Source organism: Anopheles nili, chromosome 3 (genome assembly GCF_943737925.1).
Source record: "Anopheles nili chromosome 3, idAnoNiliSN_F5_01, whole genome shotgun sequence".
Classification (NCBI taxonomy): Eukaryota; Metazoa; Arthropoda; class Insecta; order Diptera; family Culicidae; genus Anopheles; species Anopheles nili.
In genome coordinates, this window is record NC_071292.1 from 57,942,600 (window position 1) to 57,961,290 (window position 18,691).

Here is an 18,691-nt window from a genome sequence, read left to right on the forward strand (position 1 = left end):
GATTGGCAGCGCGCGGATCTTAGGGTGGGAATCTTCAAACCGAGTGAAGGGCTGGTTTACTTGCTGTTTAAAATTCAATTTTTATCGAGCACCACTCGTTTGTTTCTCTTGTGCGTGTGTTTTTTGCTGCTTTCTTTTTTGTCTGCCAGCAAGCTTTAGAGGCAATAAAAACGCCCAAAAAAGTGTGCCTTGGACGAGGGTTCAAGCATGCCATGGAGCAGATTGGAAACCATCGCAACCAATGCCTCGGGCACACCCTTGTCGGATTGATTTCGTTCGTTGATCGACGCCAATGGGCGCGCGTAAGGGATCAAACGACCCCCAGTGGGTGACTGACCGTGCTTACCTCGAGTGGATCCGCGCCTACAACGAGCCTGCTGGTGACGGGACGCCGCCAGACGACCGCCCTTCTGGAGGCTGTCGCAATCCGGCTGCCGGCAGTGCGGGCTCACATTAACAGCGATGTAGCATTATCCTGCGATTGATTTTCAGTGTACTAAGAACTCGATTGCGCCACAAGCGCCCGCCGGACGCAACCGAAAGCACTTCAGAGAGGCCAGAAAACACTCACCGGCGGTCTTGGGGTCGGTCGTCAGTCAATCGATCGTCAAGGGCCGCCTCGTTGATGATGAATTTTTCGTGTTAATGTACATTTGCCTTCCGTTTCGTTGTTGGTTGTTTTTTTCTTCTTGGTTTTGTTTTCTTCTTCGCCACTTCTTCACCTACTCTCTCATTTACTAATGCACTGGTTTGGCCGAAGGAGGCACCCGAAAACGATTGCTGTTACATTTTGCGCCTAATCACTTCACCTGGAGCCATACTCGCCGTGGCGGTTGCTATGATTTATTTTCTTCTTCACTGCGTTTTTTTTCTGCTTCTTCTGGAGCCGATTTTCCAGAGGCCCTTTGGGACGGGTGTTTCCAAAGAGTAGGCCCTGTCACCGAGCCCTTCTAGGGCAAACACTTACTCACGCTTATACACAAACACACACAAACACACACACATTGCAACAGCTGGATCGGTAACATATTTACAGCCCAGCCACGGGTAACCGAACGCGAACGGGAAACGGGATTTGCATTTTGACGCATTATTTATACATTCACTACTTCATTAAAACCTTCCGATCGAAACGACCCATGCCACCGTACGGCGTCCTATCGGCGCGAACCTATCGACGGTGGGAGATGTAATCTAGAAGGCAAATATTTTTCGGGAAAATTCCACCCACGCGTTCCAGGATGGTGGGGATCCTGCCGCGTGCGGGGTGCTGCAAATCCTGGCCACACTATCGCGCGAACGTTGCCGAAACCGCATCCAAAACCCACAGCACTGGATCCTGTTACCTACCGTAACAAGGTTCGGCTGTGTAGCGAGCCTACTACTACTACTACTACTACTAATGCCAGCCTCCACCCGCGAACCCACGCTTTCCGCTTCCGTACCGTACCGGTGGACATCTTCTCCTACACCGGGCACCGGGCGCTTTGTCAACCGAAAGCTTTCTTCTTCATCTAACGATTATTATCCTTTTGAATAATTTAAAAGCGAGCAGCGGGCACCACTACACCGGCCGAATGTGGCAGGCTCTCGCACTCGCCTACTGGCACTTCCTTCCTCTTCCATCCCCATCCCACAGCCGCCACTCTTCACGGTGAAGACCCCACCCCAACCGCACGTGTGTCCGAGCAGCGTTGGCGGCGGTAACAAAGTTAGGGCCGCATGGCACCGCAAGCTACAGTTTGATGACCTCCGTTGTTTTCACTTACACACACTCACGCCCACGCCCCCCTCGTCCGCACAGGTGCAACAACGGTGAAGAAGATGAGCAGCAATGGTGGCCCCACCAGTAGCAACAGAAGACACGCCCGGGAGCAAACCACCAGGCGCCTCCATCCACGTGTGCCACTCGCAACCGCCCAAAATTCACGTCAGCATGTTCCGTCACGTTGCCGCGGTACGATTGCGGATCCAGCAACGTGCGTATGATATGCTCCCCATCTCCCCACTTCCCGAGCCCACTCGTTCTCCCACCCCCACCCAGGTGGAGTGGAAATAAAACAATAAACCGCGCACCGTCGAGATGGATGCAGCACGCGTCGAGAGCACGCCTTCGAACACCGCCTTCGTAACGGGACCGGAATGGGATGCGCACACACTGGCCGGACCGGCGATGGTTCCGAAGGTTTGCCCACACGCCGGGATTGAGCCGGAGCACCGAGTAAACCGATCCGATGCGACTGACGTCCCGAGGAGTACTGACGTGTGCTGCCGTGCCACCGTGCCAGCGTGAAGATGGACCGTGCACAGCAAAAGGACGCTCAGTGAAAGGACGACGCTGGGGGGGGGGGGGTTGGACATCGATCGCTCCCTGCCGCTCGGAGGAAGCTGCGTGCCGTTTGCGGGATGCCAACCCACCCGTCTGGCCCGAAATCGAGAGTTCTCTTCTGCGCTGATTCGTGTCCTGATTGCCGCTCACGGCGAGTGACTTTATCCGGCACTCAGTGCCGCGTGGGATGAACACACGCGCTGATGCCCGGGATGAACGCACGAGGGCACAGCTGGCGATTGGCTTCCTTTCGCGCGCGTGTATTTCGAAGCTGCGGGCTTTCCCCAGACCTGTTGATTCCGATTATCTACTTCTATTTATCTTATCTAGCGAGGTGGTAGGGCGCTCGGTTAACGTGCCCACAGCCGCTCGTGGCTGGATGGTAAATGTACTGCCCTACGTATCGTCCTGCGACTAGGTGGTTGTGTTTAAACTTGACTTTTCAACGTGCGCAAGCAGCTGTGTTTTTGGGGTGCAAAAGTTACATTCGGAAGCATTTTGCTGACTAACTTACTTATTAGTAGCTACTGCCGCTTTTCACGTAGAACATAATTTGCCGTCTAATCGTCTGATCTGCCCCGCGGATTGCTCAAAGTAGTTAGTTAGTTATTTATTTAAGCACGGCCTGGCCGTATTTAGATTTGTATAATTATTTGTGAGCTGAAAGGTATTTCCTAAAAACAGCCTGGCTGAGAGCCTTATCCCGGGCTGACTCGGTTAATTGCTCACAGTAAATAAATTGTACTTCCGGTCTGTTTAGTAGCAGTTTTTGTGGCAGAAAATTACATTTATCAATCATAACTGGTGATCCTTATCTCAACTACACTCCTTCACTTAACGCATCAAGCAAGCGCAAACGACACACGGGAAATTAAAATTCTATCCCCTACCACCCCCCCCCCCCCCCCCCCCGAAAACACGCCCCATCATAATATTTATCGACGTCGTTATGCGGATGGGATTTCGATGATGGATGCAAGGCACCACTAGCGACGATGGCACTGGGCTGTCCCACCACCATCGATCTTCTGCCGGTAAGCAAATTTATCACGCACGGCTGTCACAACCGTCGGCCGGCCACCATTCCGATGGATCAGCATACCTGCGCTGTGAATGCGTGTTTTTGTTTCGTTAGCCTCCCGCACCGAGCGCTGGTGACCCTGGCCGATCGTACATGAGACGGTGCCGCCTGTGGCAGAAGTGGCCACGGCAGCAGGATGATCAGCGCGTGACAAAGCGCGACAACAGGTTAGAATGTTCTTGCGGATCGGCATATTTAACGTTCATTCGTCTTCGCAGCAGCAGGCCATGCTATATTTAGGCCCACAAACGTCAAACGCAGCATCCGCGAGAGCGAAAGGCAGAGAGTGTTTTTGGCCGACGAGAGCACAAAATGTGTGTGTTTTTTTTTAATACTTTCAGCTTTCCCAAACCGACTCAGCTCGCTCGGATCATGGCGGATCAAGCACCCTGGCCACCTAGGGGTCCAGTGTCGAGATCGAGCTCAACGGTGTCAGTCAGTTCTGGGGTGACGTGCCGGATATCGGATTCAGCACCCATTAGGTCGGTTCGCGGCTTCCACTCGATTGTAAACACATCAGCGTTACTTCCCGAAAGGCCAACACAACACCAAACACTGAGAAACACTTCAGCAATTCACTTTCGATTGGAAGATTTATCATTTAATTACACTACACGACTGCACGCGGGCCGCGTTCTCATTTGTTTACATTGTTGACATGCGTTAATGAAAGCTCGTTACGCACGCTGTCATTGCGATTGCGAGGTTAGGCTCCATCGTTAGTATCCTGACAGCTAACGATGTCTCCCAACGAGATAAATGGGATCTTCCAGATGCAACCAGGTGTTTCCGTGTTTAGTTGCGCGTGTGAGTCCATGTGTTACTACCCTTTTACATGTGCTTCGATGGTTTAGATGAATTTGCGCTCTACCATGTGCGCCCATTGATACCCAACCTCCTAATGGGGGTTTCCATGAGCGTTACTTCCTGCAGCAGGCGCGAAGTTTATCGAGCGTGATTTATCGTACCATCCGACATTGGTGATGTGATTCCCGAAGCCCCGTTCTCGAGTGGTTTAAACGTACCGAGAACAAGTCGTTTGCCCGGTATACTTTTGTGCCTGCCACCGTGCATTGTGTATCTATTTATACGTCAATTAATAAATTACACCTCGCTTCAGTGACAAACAAAACCCGCAGGTCTTCGAAACGGTGCTCTAGTTTAGTGTGAAATTACGTACGAAGGAAAACCAACAGCGCCCGTGTACTGCAACTTTTGTTGTCAGAAGCAAAAACCCTGTTTAGTCGGTCCAATTTACCAGTGTCGTGCCGTATCGTCACAGCACACGTGAGAAGTGGCCTCCTGGTGAAGCACGGCCGTGAAATTACCCGCAACGTGTTGCAGCAAGTTTGGTGGAAAATTTGGGCCGAAAAGTGAAGCGAACGAAACAAAAAAAAAAGAAACCAGCAGTAATAAATAGGAAACCGCACCACCGCTTAATGCCAATTTAACCGGCCCACACGGCCCACGCAACCGGTTCGACATGTGTGGACGCGAAAACGTGTGGAGCAGCAAACGGACGGAGCGAAAAACGTGAAAATTATGTGACCATGTGAAATAATTGCCCCACGGGCCAGTGCCACGGGATCAACGTTAATCGTCGCCCGAAGGGCGCCCCACACCGCACCGGACGGATCGTTTGTGAAGCGGCACAGCCGCCCCAAAACGTTGTGAGATTTTTGGTTTTCATTTTTTGTTTTAATTAACACCTGCCAAGATTCCCGCGCACGTGATGCTGATTATACTGCTCTGCATTTTGGGTGAGTAGCGCCGAAACTGTCCACGCGAGAACGCTAAGAAGCTTAGCGAGTAATTTCACATAGGAAGCTGGTGTAACACTGACTACTGCATTGTAGGGAGGGAAATTTTATTGTTTTAAATCTTGTGTTGTAGCCAATTTCAACCTTTACGAAGCTTTACTCTGCCATGCAAAATGCTCTACATAAAAGTTTTACGTTTGATATGATTTGATAACGAATAAACAATATTCTCCCTGCACTGCTCGAATTTTCCGGTGATTACTTTCTATTGTTTTTAGATTGTATGATTGTGTATGATTTTTAAAACTATCATCTATCAGAAAACATCAACTCAACGGTCATTATTCAAAAAATATAGTGCACTTTAATCTCATTCCGACTGGAACTTAAATCATTTGTTATGTCGTAATGCATTTTAAATTGTGCAAAAGCATACAACAAACAGTAATGCGCAATTTGTCACGATCATGATCCTCGTGCACAAAGGATGCACCACACACCAAGCTGACTGCAAGCGATGACGGAGCATTAAACCATGTACCAACAATATCACCCATTTTAATTAGTCAAATTACGCCCCAACCAGCTCCCGGTGTCCGTAGCACCGAGGCTTCAGATCCCACAAAAAAGGGATGCGCCAAACCACCCGATCTTAACGCGGCGCTCATCATATCAATCAGCGGAAGCGCCCCCAGTTCCAGCTTCCAGCCCCGGGGGACAGGCTCCTCGTCCACGTCGGTTTTGTGGTTTTTGGAGGCAAATTTATGCACGCGTGGTACCGCACCGCATAAATCTGTCCACACGTACACACTGCCCGGGGATGGCGCGAAAATTGGCCCCCAAAAAAAAAAAAGGGTGCAACCGAACCGCATAAGTCCTCCACCAGGCGCACGAAGGGATTGCCCCGGGGTAATCCCGTCACGTGGCCTTGTATGGCTGCGGTCCATTACAAGCGCAGATACCGATTCTTAATGTCCTCAGGCCAGCTTCCCCCCCGGGGGGTGCAGGTAACGCAAGCGTACGAAAAGGTGAACAAGAGAGAGAGAGAGAGAGAGAGAGAGAGAGAAAAACAAACGCGCGGCCAATAAAAAATGAAAATCCACCACCGAACGGGACGCGAGCGCTACCGGGCGAGCTATTTTCGATTGTGATTTTACAAAAACGTGACTTAATCATCGGTTACCAGCCGGCCGGTTGGTTTTTGGGGTGGAAAAAGGAGGAGAAAATAAAAAGCGCACCCAAAAGGAAGCAGGACACGCGGCTCGGTATATATGAGCACCGTGGGGATTGGCAATTCCGATGCGGTGAGGTTGCAATTTGCGTGACGTCCGTTGCGTTGCGTTGAGTCGTTTGTTTTACTTTCTGGTTGGCCCCAAGCCCTCGATTATGCCCTCAAAGCCTCGGGGTCAATGCGATAGAAAAATAAATTTAAAACCCACAAAATTAGAGACACCCCAGCGTTGGGACCCTGCGCCACCTAAACGGTGGGGAAGAGTAAGTGTTTTGTTTCAAACATAAAAAAAACCTCACCACCAATTCGGGTTTTTATCCCACGACCGATGGCAGTGCTTACTTAATACGAGCATTTCAGCGCTTGATAGGCCCACACGTAGGTGGTGAATGGATTTTTATTCGCTTCCTAAATAACAACAGCATAAAAAAATGTGCCAAAAAATGCGAAATACGCACCGCGCTGGCATTACGCAAACAGCCCGTCCCCAGTAGAATGCAAGAGAGCGTTTTAGAAAGGCTCCCTGTCACGGCGGTGTCACGACGGTGTAAAAACACCGCGCACCGGAGCGACCGCAAGAGTACGCTGAAAAACAAACAACAAAACGGAGCGCTATATATTTATCAAAAAAAAAAAAAGAACCACCCGCGGCTTTGAAGCGCTCCTTCGGTTGGGGAGAGGTCCTTCGCGCCATCTTTGCCCCACCAAGAACCAAGAGCGGCCTCTCGACGGCGTGTGTGGGGGGAGAGGGGGGTTGCGGTGTGGGAAAACACTTTCGAGAACAACCCCGAAAACAAAAGCATGCCACACCGCGTGAAGTGGGCGGAACCGCTTGCGTGGGTGTGCGACGGTTCATTATTGTGTTGATCCTCGGCGAGAGGATGCATGTATTGTTTCTGTGTTTCGCTTGCGCGGCTACGTTCTCTGTTCCGCTAGGTGTTGAGGGTTTGGGGGATGAAATTCGCACGAATTGGCTCCGCTGAAAGGATGGACCACCCAATCCCCCACCCCCGTTAAGAGGTGTTAGAGGTAAAATTCGATCCAATACAATTACGCCACCGCGCGAAAAACCCCGCCAGCTAGGTAAGATTAATGGTCCGCGACTGAGAGCCGGAGTAGCTAGAACTGACCTCAACGAGGGTGATTATGCTACCTCCCCCCCCCCCCCCCCTCCTGCTGGTCACTTATCGCTCGCAATTTTGACCGTAAATCATGTGTGATATTTATACGACTTTGAAAATCACCATCACTAAAACAAGCCCCAAACCACGTGACGCGGTTATTTTCAAAATCACGGGTGCGCAAACACAAGCGGCCCTCGCCGTGGTACGGGCTGACGACGTTCGCCCGGTCCCGGTTCCGAGGCTTCAGCTCTGGCGTGACGCGAACGGAGACTCCTGGTTTGGCCGCTGGGCGTGCGGTTCGGTTCGGTTGATTGACGTTGGCGCTGGTCCTCTGGCCAACTGTCTGGCCGTGACAGTCTCGACCCCTGTCTGGGTGTACGCTTCGTGTCCCGGGATGTGCCAAAGGTGGTTACACACGAGCGAGAGAGAGAGAGAGAAGATTAAGGCTAATGAGTAGCGACGAAGCGCCAGGACTCGCCAGCCAGCCAATTGTTGAACGATACAGCACTGACCGTGTGACGATGCTAGCGGCAACTCTTGTGCAAAAGGATCCAATTGATACTAGGTATGGCTTGACATTTTCCGGTCCCAATAGCAGGTGCTTTGAAGCGATTTGAACACGAAAACGTGTGAAACTTAAATTGTATCCCAACATGGGGCGTGATAATCCTGCAGTTTGGATAATTCAATGGCACGCTGTTTCCAGTTGAGCATTTTCCATCCATTTTAACTTGCGACAATATCGAGATGGAATGCGATTTCCGTCCAGAAAACCTACCCATCACTCTGCGGGAGTTGATTATTCATTCAAAACTCCAAAATGAAATTGAACCCGACTCGAAGGACCAAAGCAAGTGGATCTACATCGCATGGAGAAGCATGTAACGGGCTTTTCCGACGTTCGTGTTTTTTTTTTGCCCCCATCCACTTTTCTTCTTCGAAACAAAGCACAACCCGAAATAATTGAAACAAATTTTCGCTAAAACCCTCCCGTCGGAGCCATGATTCATGGCGAAACCCGATACACCCCGTAACATGATGGCTATTAAAGCTGGGCTTGCCGCCGGACGGACCGCAGCGGAAAAAAAAACACATTTCCTGATTACGCTTCCAGCATGGTGACCTTCGAACGCGCGGTCCTAACCCCACCAATTAACCACGCTCGTGGCCTCCAATGACAGACGAAGCAAAAGCAAAAGCAGAAAAAAAGGGCAAAGTACGAGTGGTAGTATAAACAGCACACACAAAAAAGCCGAATCATACCGAGCCCTTAGGAATGCGCCGCACGCCATCACGAGGAGTATTGTTTCCGACACACAACAATGCCTTTAATTAATTTACTTTAACCCTGTAAGCAGGGTGGGGATCACATCAGAATGGGTTGGGTGGGGGGGAAAGGAGCCCATGTGCCCGGAGTCTGCACAAATCCTACCCCAATCCCAATGCCGCGGTGAGTTTCCGCTGAGAAGAAAATGGATCGCAATAAATTGTCCTCCGCCAGAAAGCCCCCATCCCAGTGTGGGTTACACGCGCACACAACGGGTGACAGTTTCATGACTATTGCAACACTCGAGTGTTCGTCGTGGCCGCGGGAAGACGTGCGAGTTTTCCCGGGCCCTCCCGATCCGACCCACCGCCATCAATCGTGCACGGGTGTGCCGCAACCTGGGACGACTTGTTCGGTGACGCCATTCGGTCATGAACCTCTTTGCTCGCGAACACACACCTATGGACGTGCCCGTGGCAGGTGTTTGCGTGCGAAGGACCGTATTAGCGGTAGTCAAAATTAAATGATCCTCATCAGCGAAAAAGGGTCCTTAGCGTGCGTGCGAGTAGTGGTGAAATTTCCCACCGTTCGAGCACAGCAAAAGGAAATTGTGGAATTGCGTTTTGAGCGCGCATAATTTCATGCGCGGTTTCGATGGAATTGGAGCTGTTTCGCTTTGTCTTTCTGCTTCATCTGCTAAAGCTGTGCCATTTTTTTTGCATATCTCAAAATTAACCTCACTTTTGCTTGTTCGTCAAGGACATTCGCCACGTCACCCTTTTTCGGGGGTGAGAGGATTGTCACAAGCTCGTCTCCTTATTCGCCTTCGTTCGCGGAACACATACCACACGCATACGCGTATCGAAGATCGAGATCAAGTTCGAACAAAAAAAAAGCCCATCCGGTGACAGCTTTAGCGGTCTAGTGCGGATATTATATTTCCTACCAGCTTCATTACCATTAAAGCGAACGAGGTGCGGAAAGTGGCCTCGGGGCGTACGTTCCCCGAGAGGAATATATGTGTCCGCTGGGAAGTGGAAATGGGACGCGAACCAACAATGCGAGCAATTTCACGCCAATAAATTCAGCGTATAAATAGACGTTTTACGATGATGTTGTTGTTGTTTGTAATTTGCTTTTTGCTTCTCTGCTTGCTTCACTGCTTTCTACGCGCCTATTCCCCAGCTGCAATGTGGTTGCTTTGAAGCTGAAATTATCAAAGTAGGCCTACCAGCATCTCCCTATCGCTCGCCACGTTGCTAACGACGGTTGCATGGGAGTGTTTTCCACATGTTTTCATCCACGTTGGGCCGGTCGCGGCTCGCGTACGCAAGCAAATATGCTGCAAAATCGCAAGAAATTGGGTTTCACACGGTGATTAACGCAAGTGGAGCTGGCCGTGGCGGGCCATTTTAAATTTAGACCTCCCGCCCCATTAGCCCTGCGCCAAGCGCCTTTTGGGGTGGGATGGGGCGATGAAAAATAACCCGACCCGGTCGGCGCAAAAGGGCAAACAAACAGCAGAAAGAAGACCACAACAAACGCCAGACGCTAAATGTGCGTAAAATATGTGTGAGCCTGCCTGTTGCCTGTTTCCGATCCGTCTCCGTGGAGTCCGTACGTCAGCCGACAGTGAGGCGTGTGTTGGGCGCGCGTAATAAGGCCCCGGACTCGTTTGAGGAACTCTCGCGAGAGATGGTGGTGACTAACGAAGTATTTTTTTTTTTTGCTTTTGGGAGAAAACTGGCCACGACACGGCCGTCGAGTTAACAGGCCATTAAGACGCGCGAAGCGTTAAATTAAATAACCGAACTCTTGCGACTCGTACGCTGCTTTCTAGCACCTGCATGCAATTCCACTCGGGGAGATCTCCGCTCATGACTAATTCTTGCGGCTGGGAAAGGCTTATAATGGATTGCTTTAATCATCGGTGACTTATCAAAAGCGAGCATTTGTGGGGAAACGCATAACGCCGCCCATCTCTCGCTGTCTGCACAAATTAACCTAACAATCCGATAGGCATGATTCTCATGTTCCTCTATTCAATGTCTCCTCTATTGGATGATGTCCCCAAAATGATGTTAGTAGGACGTTGGGGTCCTATAACCAGCCAAACACAAACTCACACCCAATTGTCTTTCCCGTTTCAGGCACCACCAGCGCGTGGTACGAGAGCGTGACCTCCACCCGGCGATACCCGGAACATCCTGCAGCCCAACCTCAATGGACCGACCCATACTTCGATCTAAGCGTCTCGCGCAACGTCACCGTACGGGAAGGCGAAACCGCAATCCTCACCTGCCGGGTGGAAAACCAGGCCCGGTACAGCATCTCCTGGGTGCGACATCACGACCTTCACATACTGGCCATCAACGGTGACACGTTTACCACCGACGAGCGGTTCCAGGCGCTGCACGACACGCAAACCAACGAGTGGACGTTGAAGATCACGCGGACGCGCCGGAAGGACACCGGCATCTACGAATGCCAGCTATCCACCATGCCCGTCAAGAGCCTGCAGCTGTATCTGATTGTGCTCGGTAAGCCAACCAACCCTCGGTGGGAGATCTAATGACAAATGGTCAATTGTAGGCCTCGGTTGGCAGAAACCACCGAATAGGGACGTCGTAAAATGCGTTTGCCATGGGTTGATTTACAGCGATTATCATTACCGAGCCGTGCTTTAGTGGTTTTTTATTCAATTACCACCGATGCGGAACGAGTTTGGTGCGGTTTGATCGATGCGAAATCGATACCTAACGTTCGGGAACGGCTTTTGGGGCGTTGGGGAGGCATCATAAATACACTTGCCACTCGCACTAAATCACATGCAACCGACACACAATGCAATTTCATCCCCCTCAACAGAGGGTGTACACCCACTGGCTGGGTGTCGTTCGAAACTTCGCAAAAGCTGTTGTTTGCGTTGGCCGCGGAATGGGAATGCGGTTTGAATTTGATAGGCGAACGTTTTGCTTACACGTTGGAACGTCGGAACCACCCACCGAGGGAACGTTTTTCGCACGCGGAAAACCTGTCTCCAGCGGCACCCGAGCGGTACGTTTCCACGGTGCAACTGAGACGATCGCACGGTTGGTTCACGGGCTACTGCAAACAATCGAACATCGAGAACCACAATCACAACCTTCCGTCGATTCAACGGGCAAGACTGTGGTTTATTCGTGCGTCTAGTACATTGGAGGTCCACCAGAGTCGGTGTGTTCGCTGGCCATCGATAAACATTGGACACCGAAGCTACTTGAAGGGCGTGAAGCAAATAAACAATCCCTTCGTTCCAGCTCTGCCACATGGCAAGGGAGGCAATTTTTAGCAACCAACCCGTTTGATGCCACCAACGGGGAAATGAGTGAGAAGAAGTTTATTTACGCGTCAAGACCGCGCACACGAGTATTATTATTTATTGCAACCGTTCCCAATTCGCGGCTCCGCAGGCGAACGGCAAACATGCTTGCAGGGCTGCAAATATTGGCTCGCTCAAGTGTAGCTGAGGGTTTGCATTATCTGTTTTTGAGGGGGTGCATTTTTGAACGGTAGCTTCATCAGCTGTAATATCGCCGTCGTGCAATCAAAGCAAGCATGTTCACTTTGTAAGCCGGTAGGTGAGACTGACGATCTGCGTCATAAACCGTGTTTCTGTGATGTCAGCTACGAAAATGATGATCGCTCAATTGTGGTGCCACTTATTTACATTTAAAAATGGTGATTTCCGCACAATTTATCTTAAAATTTTTGCATGTCTGACTCGTCAAATCTAAATATGTGAGGTATCAGTTTAAATATAGCCTTAATAACCGTTAAAAATGACCTTCCTCGGCGGCGAATGGTAAAAGCTTAGCGATAAATAGTTATGATGAAAGCCAATTAAACGCCTCAAATGCAGGTCATTATTTCCTCCTACCGGTTCCCATATTTTTAGAACGCCCGCTACAGTTTATCCATCATTGGCTGCCCCCTTGTCGGCTGACGTCAAACGTTCAGGAACAGGATACAAAACATGACTCTTACGTTCGCATCCTAACACCTACATTGTCGGCAAGCGATCGTTCACCGTCGCCAGCAGCATTCCAACAACCATGCGTCCCCACGCAACCACGTGGTGGGGCAGAGACACGCGCTCCAAAATCCGACAGCATGTTCTAGGACTAATTTTATCAATCACAGGGGCTTTGATTTCACCGGCGGCACGCGTTTCGACGGGCAATTCCAGCCCCCGGGACCGGGGAGCTATTGGACAAACAAAACCACTCTCTACCGGTTGTGTTTCAACAGGCGGTGACATTTATTTTGACACTCACAGCTTTATAAATGTGGTGTTCAGACGTATTAAATGGTTCATTTACATCTCCGCTGACATACGAGAAGAATTCCGTTCGGCGGGAAACGAACGAACGACCGACCGGGGATACGACACCCACGCAAGACCTCGGCTTTCAACCGCAACGTGAGAGTCCTGCCAGAGGGCAAACGGTCCAATAAATTATGCCTCATTTCATATTTCACTGTGCCGATTTAGTCTTTCGGCAAGTTTCCGTACCTTCGTTATTTTTTTTGTATTTCTCCGACCGCGGAGCACCTACACTTTATCATTCCGCGCAGAGCGACGCGTGAAGTGTGCCACTTTCACTTAATTTATTTTTAATTTATTCAATTTGGACAACTAACGACCTGCGAGTGACAAACGGCACAAACATGGCTTCCAGCGGGACCTCCAACCACGCGATCGATCATCGCTTAACGAACCATAATCATAAATCCTGCGGATCTGAGCTCTTTTTTTAATCTCGCTCTATCGTTTTCTCTTCTCTTCAGATGAGGCACAGCTTGTTCGCCGACAGGACGACATACTTTACGACATTCCGCCATCGTCCGGGGAGCATTTGGGGGACACGAAAGCGGGTGATGTCTACAACCGGATGTATGCGGATCGAGTGAACGGTAAGGTTTTAGCAACAATTTGTGCCTCGAAGGCTTCTCGAAATTATTTTTTTTTGTTTCGACTTTTAGATTACATGTTTCTAACGGCCAACACCCAAATCCTGGAGGGCACGATCGTGTATGGTTACAAGGGACAAAATCTTAATCTCACCTGCATCGTCAAACACAACTATGACCGGCGGCCCAGTCACATCGTTTGGTACCATAAGAACGACGTGAGTAGGAACTGTCCCTTGAAGTTGTGCTCCGGTAACTCCGATGCTATCCGTCAATTTACAGATCGTTGCCTACGAGTCGCTGCGTAAACGAGGACGGTCATCCCTCAACAGCATCACGTCGTTTCATCTGATACGAAACGCCGAATTTGATGACGCTGGAAACTATACCTGCGCCCCGGAGCTGTACCCTAGCGCCAGCACCATTGTGCACATTCTAGATGGTAAGGATCGTTGCGTGATGTTGCACGCGATCGTTTAGTAGACAGTCTAATTTTAAAATACCGTCCCGCTCCGTTGCAGGCGAAGAAGCGCAAGAGTTTAACAGTTCCAATGGTGGGCAGATAAGTTCGGTGACGAACCTTCTCTACGGAGCGCTGCAGTTGTTCACGTCTCTGAATATACTTTACAATCACCGCGATAGGATGAGTTAGTGTAACATGGCCGCGAGCGATAATTCCACTGTGTAAATACTGTAAATAAACTAACTTGATGCCAAACGACTCAAAAATGGTGTGTTTCATTTGTTCATTATCACTCTAGCATAGAATATTTCCAAAATATTCAATAATAAAGCTTTAGACGGCCATTTTACCTAACGACCATGTGCGTTGCTGCTGAATGTTTTTTTCATGCTGAAATCGGTATTTCAAGCATAAGATCTATTAATTTAATTTAAAATGAAGTTTTATCACTTGATTTTAAAAGCTTTATGCCTAATTAATAAATAAAAAATTAATTTATTTGTGCTTATTTGTAACGACTATGATTTTGACAAAAAGCACATTTAAACCCTGTGAACTGACAACCCTCTCTTGACATTCTGACATGTCACCTTTGGCCCAAGTTGATTGTTAGCTATTACTTTCTAGCGAAGGTTCTACTATTTTCGATTAATAGTAGTTCACCGGTTAAAAATGTCTGACGAAGTGGCCAAGGCTCAGGCAGCCGATGCCGCAGCAAACGACACCATCTTCGGTAAGATTCTGCGCAACGAAATTCCGGCCAAGTTTATCTATGAGGATGATAAGGTAAATAGAATGTTCGCTGCTCCGATTGCAGTTATTCACATCCTTACCCCATATCTATAGTGCGTTGCCTTTAATGATGTTGCACCGCAAGCCCCAGTGCACTTCCTCGTAATCCCGCGGAAGACTATTCCTCAACTTTCAAAAGCGTCGGAAGACGATACGGCGCTTTTGGGGCATCTCATGATGGTCGGTAAGAAAGTGGCAGCCGAACAAGGACTAGAAGAAGGTTTTCGTGTCGTTATCAATGATGGTAAAAACGGCGCCCAGTCGGTATACCATCTTCACCTGCATTTCCTAGGAGGGCGTCAAATGCAATGGCCTCCTGGCTAATCAGTCGGATTACGTGGGTTTTACGGTCTTATCGGATGAGAAAATAAAGCAGCGCCTAGCGCTAGTGACGCAAATTTGTATGAAATTGTTGTATTAAGATAAACTTTCACTCATGGGATTAGCATTGAGATAATTGAACGAACCAACGCCTTGCGACGAGATCGGCTGTGCAGGAAAACTTCCGAACGGGTTCGTTGCCGTAGACGTATAGTTCGAGGTATACTTGCGCCCGGAGTCTCGGTTATAATACTTTCGCTCGATCACTTTGTCGAAGAACCGCGCCAACTTCACGGAATCTGTCGTTCCTGCAGCAAGCGATCGTGCTTCGTGGCAATTAAGACAAATCTCATCAGCCCCGCATTGTTCGGCTATGCTTCCGGCCGAGGTGCGATTCAGTATCTTCTGCTTGTGGCCGTCATCCAACATATCGAGCTTTGTTCCAATCACCAGAATGGGAATCTGACAAATTTTGAACTAATCAATCATTTAAGTTTTTCTGAACGACGATTCGAGCATAAAACAATGCTTGAGTAAGCCGCCAATACCTGTGTCGAGCCGAGAAACTGCTCTGGATCGATTTCCAATGTATCGGTACCCTTGAGTACGTCCTTCCCGTCTTTGTTGAGGATCTCTGTTAGCCATCGCTGCAGATTTTCTTGGCTCTTGCGGTTGGTTAGATCGTGCACAAGGATGATGCCGTGCGTGGGGTTGTAAAACACGCCGCGGGTATTTTTATGGCTTATGGAGCCTCCTACATCCCACAGTTCGACGAAGAAAGTGTTTTGTGAGGGCGTTCCTTCCTTGTACTCATGCAGCCTAACCTCCACCGAGCAGCCTACCGTCCAGCCAGGAGACGTGAGCGGTTCATTGTTGGCAATCAGGTGTGTAAGCGACGTTTTACCCACTCCTGCAAGGCCCAAAACGAAATGCTATGAATTCAGAAATGCAACCTAGGTGTATTAGGTAGGCAGACAAATAAAGGAAGGACTCATAGAAAAAAAAAGGATAATTGCAAGGATGCTCGCAGAGCAGTGAATCGCATTTTCATATCAAAATTCTCGCCAATTTTCATGTGTCAAAAAACCAAAACAAACAACAGTGCAAGCAGCAGGCCAAAAAACTACCGGCAAACGCGTTACACGTGCTGGCAGCACTGCCTAATGCCAATTTCCAACATGGCGCACCGCCACTTCGCACTGTTCCAGTTCGGCTAGCGGAAAAGCGTTAAATCCGACGCAGTTATCCAACACAGAAAGCCCCCAAATACAGAACAATCGACGCGCAATGTAACTCGTTACCGGAATCGCCCACAACTAGAACGCGAACTTTGTCTATAGCCGCCATACAGTGAAGTGAAAATTCGTGCAAGCACCGAGCCTGGCCTTCGTGAAAACGAACAACAAACTGAGTGAGAAGCACAATCCAGCACAATAGAGCGGAGCAGTGGTCACATCACGCTTTGCGCATAATCACGTCGCCCTGAGACGCTCGAAATCAGCTGTCATACGCTCTAGTGAGAAGGTTCGCTCCTCGTGAGATGAGCAGTTGATGTCAGTGAGAGAAACGCTTCAATTGCAGTTTGTTTATGTTTGAAAATCTAGCAGCCAGGGACTCAAAAATGTGTCGGAGGATCCACCAATTTGCGCAAGTTGAACATGAAACGGTTTGCGCTATAAATGCATAACAATTTTCTTACTTTTACGCCAACGAAAGACACTGCACTGACATAATGGGAGACCAACGATACGTCACCGAGATTCCCAGCAGTCTCAAACAGCTGGCGCGATTTGTAGTACGCGGCTTCTACACAATCGAAGATGCTCTCGTGGTGGATATGCTGGTCCGAAATCCCTGCATGAAAGAGGACGATATTTGCGAGCTATTGAAATTTGAACGAAAAATGCTTCGTGCCCGAATAGCAATCCTGCGAAATGATAAATTCCTACAGGTTCGATTGAAAATGGAAACCGGACCGGACGGAAAAGCGCAGAAGGTAAACTACTACTTCATCAACTACAAAACGTTCGTCAACGTGGTGAAGTACAAACTGGATCATATGCGCAAACGAATGGAAACAGAGGAGCGCGATGCCACTAGCAGAGCGAGTTTCAAGTGTCCTTCCTGCAACAAAACATTTACTGATCTCGAAGCTGATCAGCTGTACGATTTCAATACAGACGAATTCCGTTGCACGTACTGTGGTAGTGCCGTGGAGGAAGACAGTTCCGCGCTACCGAAAAAGGACTCAAGACTGTTACTAGCAAAGTTTAACGAACAGCTGCAACCGCTGTACGATCTGTTACGGCAGGTCGAGGGTATTAAACTGGCACCAGAGATTTTGGAACCAGAGCCAGTAGATATAGATACAATTCGGGGGTACGTTAAGAATGCATTGGAATCCTATAATGGAGCTCATCCTTTTAATGTCTTATTCCATTCATTGCAGAATCGCAAAACCTACTACCAAAGCACCAACGGAGCAATGGTCAGGCGAAGCCACCCGGTCCAGTGGGTTCGCCGTCGAGGAAACGCGGGTTGATATTACGATCGGTGATAATGATACGCTGGACACTGGTACACAGCGTAAAGACCGGCCAGTCTGGATGACAGAGTCGACCGTTATTTCGAACGAAATGGATGAAAATTCGGTCGATGCCATCTTGGAGAAAGCTGCCTATACGTCTACACAGCCACCGTCCGTTTTGGGCAGCGGTGGCAGCCTTGGGGGCCATAACGCCACCACGAACGTCATGTCGTCCACTCGCGGTCGCAAGGATGCTGACGACATCATGTCTGTGCTGCTTCAGCACGAAAAACAGAGCGCCAGCAATGCCGCAAACGATGCCGTTCGAGGTCTTGGTAGAAATAACGATGGCAATTCTAGTGATACTAGCGATGACGATAGAGATATCGAAAACGCAGAAATACCAAGTGTAGAAATTATGGATTCGGCGTCCGATGACGATATGCCATCGGTGACCGTGGCTGGAAAGCCATACCCATTGGATGAAATCAATGACACGTTGATAGCGGACATGACCCCGCAGGAAAAGGAGACCTACATACAAGTGTATCAGGACCATTTCAGTCATATTTACGATTAATGCTAGAGCTAGTGTAGTAATAAAAAATGAATTTCAACACATACACCTTTTCTCTGAAGTAACATAAACTTTAAACTGAGCACAAACATTTTAAAATGGCCAAACGTGAACTGTTCAAATTCCCGCCACGGATGTATTGCAGTGCTGCCAGCATTGCTTTACAATGTCAATCGCTGGCTGTAACTGACAGCATATTGTTTATTATTATGTTTCTGAACGAAACCAAAACAATCTAAACTAAAACACTGAATAGTTTTTCTCGG

The 18,691-nt window shown here is 49.1% G+C and overlaps 4 protein-coding genes across 5 annotated transcripts; 3 read left to right on the plus strand and 1 right to left on the minus strand.

Moving 5' to 3' along the window:
• Positions 1 to 5,058: 5,058 nt before the first annotated feature.
• On the plus strand, positions 5,059 to 14,397 carry LOC128726605 (twitchin-like). The gene is made up of 6 exons (XM_053820420.1): positions 5,059 to 5,170; positions 10,943 to 11,332; positions 13,623 to 13,748; positions 13,818 to 13,963; positions 14,028 to 14,187; positions 14,267 to 14,397. Exons 1-6 carry the CDS (start codon positions 5,143 to 5,145, stop codon positions 14,395 to 14,397), a joined length of 981 nt encoding a protein of 326 aa, XP_053676395.1. The 5' UTR covers positions 5,059 to 5,142.
• A 473-nt stretch (positions 14,398 to 14,870) lies between these two features.
• LOC128727672 (adenosine 5'-monophosphoramidase HINT1) lies at positions 14,871 to 15,389 on the plus strand. The gene is made up of 2 exons (XM_053821608.1): positions 14,871 to 14,994; positions 15,055 to 15,389. The coding sequence occupies exons 1-2, from the start codon at positions 14,881 to 14,883 to the stop codon at positions 15,322 to 15,324; spliced, it is 384 nt and encodes a 127-aa protein (XP_053677583.1). The 5' UTR covers positions 14,871 to 14,880; the 3' UTR covers positions 15,325 to 15,389.
• A 21-nt stretch (positions 15,390 to 15,410) lies between these two features.
• On the minus strand, positions 15,411 to 16,676 carry LOC128727673 (rab-like protein 3). Of its 2 annotated transcripts, none has more exons than XM_053821610.1 (3): positions 16,623 to 16,676; positions 15,870 to 16,231; positions 15,411 to 15,783 (listed from the first exon to the last, which is right to left on the minus strand). In XM_053821610.1, exons 1-3 carry the CDS (start codon positions 16,666 to 16,668, stop codon positions 15,418 to 15,420), a joined length of 774 nt encoding a protein of 257 aa, XP_053677585.1. In that variant the 5' UTR covers positions 16,669 to 16,676; the 3' UTR covers positions 15,411 to 15,417. The 2 variants fall into 2 exon arrangements, with proteins under 2 accessions (XP_053677585.1, XP_053677584.1); XM_053821609.1 differs by having other exon boundaries at positions 15,411 to 15,798.
• A 377-nt stretch (positions 16,677 to 17,053) lies between these two features.
• On the plus strand, positions 17,054 to 18,428 carry LOC128726175 (general transcription factor IIE subunit 1). The gene is made up of 2 exons (XM_053819966.1): positions 17,054 to 17,700; positions 17,771 to 18,428. The coding sequence occupies exons 1-2, from the start codon at positions 17,054 to 17,056 to the stop codon at positions 18,426 to 18,428; spliced, it is 1,305 nt and encodes a 434-aa protein (XP_053675941.1).
• The last annotated feature ends 263 nt before the right edge of the window (positions 18,429 to 18,691 follow it).